The sequence below is a fragment of the Gracilinanus agilis genome, chromosome 3 (genome assembly GCF_016433145.1).
Source record: "Gracilinanus agilis isolate LMUSP501 chromosome 3, AgileGrace, whole genome shotgun sequence".
Lineage (NCBI taxonomy): Eukaryota > Metazoa > Chordata > Mammalia > Didelphimorphia > Didelphidae > Gracilinanus > Gracilinanus agilis.
The window spans coordinates 89182192-89188603 of record NC_058132.1 but is presented as its reverse complement, the minus strand read 5'-3'; the positions used below and the strand labels follow the sequence as shown (position 1 = coordinate 89188603).

Here is a 6412-nt window from a genome sequence, read left to right as displayed (position 1 = left end):
CTGCTGTTTTCATCACCTCTGCTGATGTTCTGCAGGTCGCAGCACTCAGAGCTATTTTGTCCTGGGGCTAAGGGTTTCACCACAGCACAGACTTGAAAAGTCCAAGTGCTATTGATTTCCAGGTTTGTGCCAGGGCCTGAGATTTCAAAGGGTGGGTCTGGGATCTGGTGCTCTGATGTTGGTGGTATAAGGAAGGTCCTGGGATCTCAAATTTGGCCTATGCCCAGTCTCAGAACATGGTGCAATAGGTTGGAGGGAGTGGTTGGCTAGCACTTCTCTGTGTGTATTATTAATTCCCATTCTCCTTTATTCCTTGAAAATCCTCTGAAAATAAATTCTCTCTGCATACCTTTCAAGTTGTGTTCAGCAGGAGAGCCCCCTACTCTATCTTGTGCTGGTTTTTGACTCTTGTCATTTTGAGGTGTTTTTTAAAGATTGATTTGGAAAGATTGTCAGAGGGCTTTCAGTATTTGTTGCTACTCAGCAGCCTTCTTGACTCTACTCTACTCCTGTGCTTTTTAACACTGCCATGTTGTTTTTCACTGCATAGGAGGAGGTCAGGTCTCTTTTATTTTAACTCCTCATGCAAGGTTCTTCAGTACCTTTAAGTGAGATTAAGGAATCTAGGCCCTCTATAAATAGGCCCAGCTCCTGCCTCTTTGATTTTCCCTCAATTGTAATGGGCTCCAGTGAACTAACTACAGATATTTTAATTAAGAAGAAACATTTAGAAATTTTGTGTAAGGAAAGTAAACCTCAATTTAAGTATTATAATGCTTCTATTTGTAGTAGGGTCAGGAATTTCATTTATTTATTTATTCATTTTATGCCTGGTGTAAGAGCACAAAATTTTAGATAGCTAGAATTCAGCTAATGCTAGAATTAGTCCACTGCACTCCAATTTCATTTCATCATTTAATGGTCAAATTCACTTTTACAAAGTAATCTTTAGTTCAAAAGTTTTGATCACAAAAATACAAACTTACTCCTTTAGCATATAAAAAGGGATACAGATTAAACTTCACAAGTTGCGAAGAAAGTTTGTACATTTGTGATTATGTCTTTCAGAGTAAATATTCCTTTGTAAAAAAAATGACTGTTAGTGGATAAATAGAATGGAGTTACACTGAACCACTCCTATATTTTTGGTGTTGGACACTACCAAAAATAACTATAGCCATTTGTACACAGGCAATCCTTTTTAAGGAAACTAGGAAAGCACTAATAGAGGGATGAAATATGTCATGCTTAAAAGCCTTTCAGGCTATGAGGGACAGGGCAATCAGTTCTATATCCACTTAGGTTAAAGTAAATGAAGCAACAAAAGAAAGTTAGAAATTACTATGAAATTCCCAAGGCACTGAAGGATGTTTGAACTTTTACTGTAATTGTCTCATGGAAACAACATTGTCTTATTCTAAAGATCTGGGTGGGGAAATAGAGAAAAGAAAATAGATACTAAAGGACATCTGGAAAGGAGATTGTTTAGGAAATACATTGGAACAAGCCAGATCCTTTTGATTTTGCTCTGATTGTAATCAGTTTTTCTTTACATTAACTGAAATCTGGATTCCTACAAGTTTCAACCATTTTTCATATTCCTATGCTTTGGGGCCAAGCACAAACTATCAAATCCCTTTACTACATAGAAGTCTTATAAACAAATAAATCAAATTTTACCCACCTCCTCCTTCTTCATGAAAATATTCCCCTTTTTTGTTCCTTGAATAGCTCCTAATATGGCACAAACTTGGAACCCTAAAGCAATCTGCTTACCCTCTTCTTCATCATTTCTCTTTTTAAAAATGTTCTCCGTGCCTATTCCTGAACACTATAGTATAAATCTAATTGGAACTTGGAAGAATAAAGCATCAAAGCATCATTCTAATTCCAGAAAAAAAACTTTATTAATTCATTTTAAGATTATATTGGCTTTTATTTTTTCCTGCAATGTAACATTTCTAACTTAAATGGGATTTACTGTGCACCAAAATATCCAGATTTATTTTCATCATAACTGTAAGTGACACACCCCATTTCCATCTTGCAAGTGTGAAATGTATTCTTTTTAGCCTAATTGTAGTGTATTTTGAATTTATACTATTACCAGATAGCATTTGTATAGTACTTTAAGATTTATGAATCACTTATATATATTTTCTCAATTTATCAACCCAATAATCCTGGGAGTTAAGTGCTATTGTTATTCTCATTTTACAAGGAGGAAATTGTGACAGGGTCAGGTAACTTGCCCAGGGTCACATAACCAGTAAGTGTCAAGGTAGGATTTGAAATTATATATTCATGGCTTAATATCTAGGGCACTAGCCCCTGTGCTGCTTAGCTACTATATTCATCTTTATTAAATTTCATTTTACCGGAATTGGCTCTGTGTTTTAGACTTCAAAGATTTTTTTTTCCTAACTCTCTTATCCAATAGTTGTGTCCCTTTTTTGAGTCTTCTGAAAGCTATGTAAATATTCTTTCTGTTTTCCTCAGATATTGATAAAAATGTTAAATACCATAAGGTCAAGAGCAGGTTCCTAAAGACACTCCACCGGTTCTTCTACTCTCTGAAAATGTTCCCCTGTTATTTTCTCCTTGACTCCTCTACTTTCTCACTAACTTTCCCTCTCAGTCACTCACTTTATAATCTTCATTTATTACATAACCATTCTGACGTAAGTTTATTTTAACCATTGTGGTGAAAACACTTTTAAAATGGATTAAAAGAACTGTGGTCACGTGTAAGAAATGATTGTAAGTAAAATCACCTTTTCTAAATATTTCTTTTAAGGAGTTGTTTTTAATTTTTTTCTGGTCAGTGATGCCTTTCGGTGATGCCCATTGAGTTGTGGGAAATAGATTTTCTTTAGTACCATATTAACCCATATTGCTGGGTTGAGTTTTTTGTTAATATTTTCCCTCTTCATTCATGGGTCAGGCTATCTGATTACACAGCTGCCTTGGAATTGCCTCTTTCAGCAATGTTCTTCAGCATATAATAAAGCATTGCAAAACTAGTTTGGAAACTAGCTAACATATCTTGTTAGAACTTGGTACAAAATGAATGACTTATTTGGCCTGGACCAGGGATTGAGGGACTTGCCGACAATATAGAGAGTAGAGGCTTTATGACAATAATGGTCAATACTCATGATTTTTTTTATGTTTCTAGGCAATTTACAAAACTAAACATATACATAGACATAAACAATAAAATATTTAAATATAGCCATGCCTAGAATGTTTTGAAACCCAAAGAATTTTCTAAACAATGTGATGCATAGATCTCATTGATCCAATCAAGACCTAGTCATGGCATGTCAAATCTTCCAAGCACTATAATTTATCTACAGATTTTAGAGGTGAGGAAGAAGGAACTTTAAGATCAGATAAGAAGCAATGCCAAAGAATTCCGTAACAGTGAAGCATCTAGCCAACTGAAAGGCTCTCCTTGTTCCTTTCCTTTAATAATTCTCTCATTCAAAACTACACTCCTTCAGGAAATCTTTTCTGATTATGTGCTCCACAAATAGTAGACACAATATTTTTTTTCTATGCATGCGTTCATTCATTATCTTCTTCCAACTGACATTTTCCTCTATTCTCTTTTTTTCATCACTTATATACAAAAATTTGCATGTTTTTGTGTGGTTTTAAGCAATATAGGTATAGCATAGTAGACAGAGTACTGACCCGGGAGATAGGAAGAATTTGGTTCAAGGTCTATATCTAAGACAACCTGCATGATTGACCTTAGGTAAGACAATTGATTTCTCATTTTTCCTAGTTTTCCAAGACTATAAGTTTCAGAGTAGAGTTCCTCACTGAGAGTACTCCATACCAATGAAATCATAGGTCTAATGATTTTAGGGTATATTATAATTGGCCTTAGTTTTTTTTTCTCTTTTTTTTGAAATCTTGCTTTCAAAGGACATTTGTTCTTTATTATACTAGAAATTCCCTAATGTAGGGGGCTATACTTCTCTGACTAGAACAGAGAGCGCTATTTTAAAAAAATAAGTACAGGAATTCTTCAACAAAGAAGGCCATGTAATTAATATCAAACAGGAGGATTGTATGTTCTAAATCAGATGAAGATCTGTAGAAATAGTTTCATGTCACCTTCATGAAGAGCAGGCTTCCAGAAAATTGGGATTATATCTTTCCATTATATCTGATAATGGTAATGATGATCCCTATTTTGAAAAAGGAAGACATCTCCTTCTTCATTGTATGATACTGTTTTGTCTTCCCAGCCACTGGACTCAATGTTCTTGCCTAATTCTCATTCTGGCCCCACTAGACTGAAAAAAATGGAAGATCCTCTGACGTATCTGCTTTGTCTTAATAGTATATACAATGGGGTTGACCATTGGTGGCATGAGAAAATGCAAGTAGGAGAGCAGTACCCGGATACATGGTGAAGCCTGTTTCCCAAAACGGTGGATCATGGACAGGCCAATCATGGGTGTATAGAAGAGTAGCACTGCACAGATATGTGAGACACATGTATTAAGGGCCTTAAGTCTCTCTGTCTGCGAAGCAATGGTGAGTACAGCATAGAGGATCAACACATAGGAAGCCACAATAAGCATAGAGTCCATGCCAAGAGTGGAGAGTACCACAAAGAGCCCATAAGCACTATTCACATGAGTATCAGTACAAGCAAGCTTCATGACATCTGGATGTAAGCAATAAGAATGGGAAAGGTGACCAGTATGGCAGTAAGGAAGCTTTTTTAGCATGATAGGAGCAGGGACATGTAGCCCAATACTACGGACCACAATTGCAAGGCCCAGGCCAGCAACTCGGGAGTTGGGTAGGATAGTTGTATAGCGCAGTGGATTACAGATGGTCACAAAACGGTCAAAAGCCATGGAGAGAAGCACAGAGGATTCCATGACAGAAAAAGTATGGATGAAAAACAGTTGGGCTAGGCATGCATCTACCTCAACTTCCCGATTGCCCAACAGGTAGATGGTTAGCATAGTAGGCAGTGTGGAAAAGGAGAGCCCTAGGTCAGTCATGGCCAGCATGGAAAGGAAATAGTACATTGGCTGGTGAAGAATTGTTTCTGATTTTACCACCCATAGGATCAAACTATTTCCAGCAACAGCAACTATATACATGACACACAATGGAATAGAGATCCAGATGTACATTTCCTCTAGGCCTGGGAGGCCCATCAGGAGGAATGTGGTGTTGCTATGATTTAAGGACAGCATAGTACCCCCAGAGGGTGGAAAAATCCCCTGGGAAAAATGGAAGTTTATTGAGTTGTCACTGATTCTGGATTCAAAGGAGGCAACAAATTAAGAAGTTATCTTAAAAAAGGTATTCTCAAACCATAAAATCACTAATATCCTACTGACCCATTAGGCTAACATTTATGACCAAGTAGCCTCCATACTTCAGGGAATGGGAGATTCTTCTATTAAAGTAAAACTCTAGAAAAGAGTAAACAAAACAGTTCAGAATTAGTCAAGATCCTATAAAGAAACTTCTATATACATGGAAACAATACAAATGATGCCTTGCAAAGGTAATAGATGATATCCTTAAAACAATACATTTCATGGAATCATAGAATGTCAATCATGGAAGTTCCTGAGTAATCACAAAGTATTACATCTTTATTTTATAGAAGAAGAAACTGAACCCTAGGAAGTAGATATAACTTACACGCACTTCCAGTCACTGAGGAAAATATCTCAGTCCCAAATGGGTTTCTTCATTATCATCATCTTCTTTTACAAATGATTCTTAGCTCTTGTGGTCCATTGTTTCCTAACAGGAGGTCTCTTCCCTTTGACCTTTGGTGGGACAGAACACAGTCTTCTGGCTTTTCCACTTGCCTTCCTCTCACTGAGGCACACACAACACTTTTGAGGTTTGCTGGATTGTTTTACTGACCAGTTCAATGCAGAAGCACATGGGAATAAAAAGAAAAAAAACACAGGGAACAGTATAAAGTTTCATATAAAAAGTGAAATCTTCCATAGGCTAATCTTGAAGAATACACCTAACGTCTATTAATTTGGAATGTCAATAGAGTTCATTCTTGCACTCTGCCTGCCTTGCTCTATATTTACTTACATTCTCTGTTCTTGGAAGATTGGCCAATCCTACCTGTAAAGCTGGCCACTCCAGATTTTATTCTCAAGACTGAAACTCTGAGATTCCATCTTTTGCTGATAAGGAAGTTGCCATCATAGAATCTTCACATGCAAAAAAGCCCTATAGAGAAAATAAAGCCATATATTGATGCTAATTTTTGTCACCGATAATATAAAAGATTCAGTTTTAGTGTCCTGTAAGAAGCTCAGTTTTGAACATAGGATCTGTAAGGTTATGAGAGGTTTTAGGATGATAGATTTAAAGGTATAAGAGATTTTAAAGGCCATCT

General features: G+C 36.5%; 1 protein-coding gene across 1 annotated transcript; it reads right to left on the bottom strand.

The window, feature by feature from the left end:
- Window positions 1–4271: 4271 nt before the first annotated feature.
- Window positions 4272–5231, bottom strand: LOC123241152 (olfactory receptor 51G2-like). The gene has a single exon (XM_044668855.1). The coding sequence runs from the start codon at window positions 5229–5231 to the stop codon at window positions 4272–4274; it is 960 nt and encodes a 319-aa protein (XP_044524790.1).
- Between the last annotated feature and the right edge of the window lie 1181 nt (window positions 5232–6412).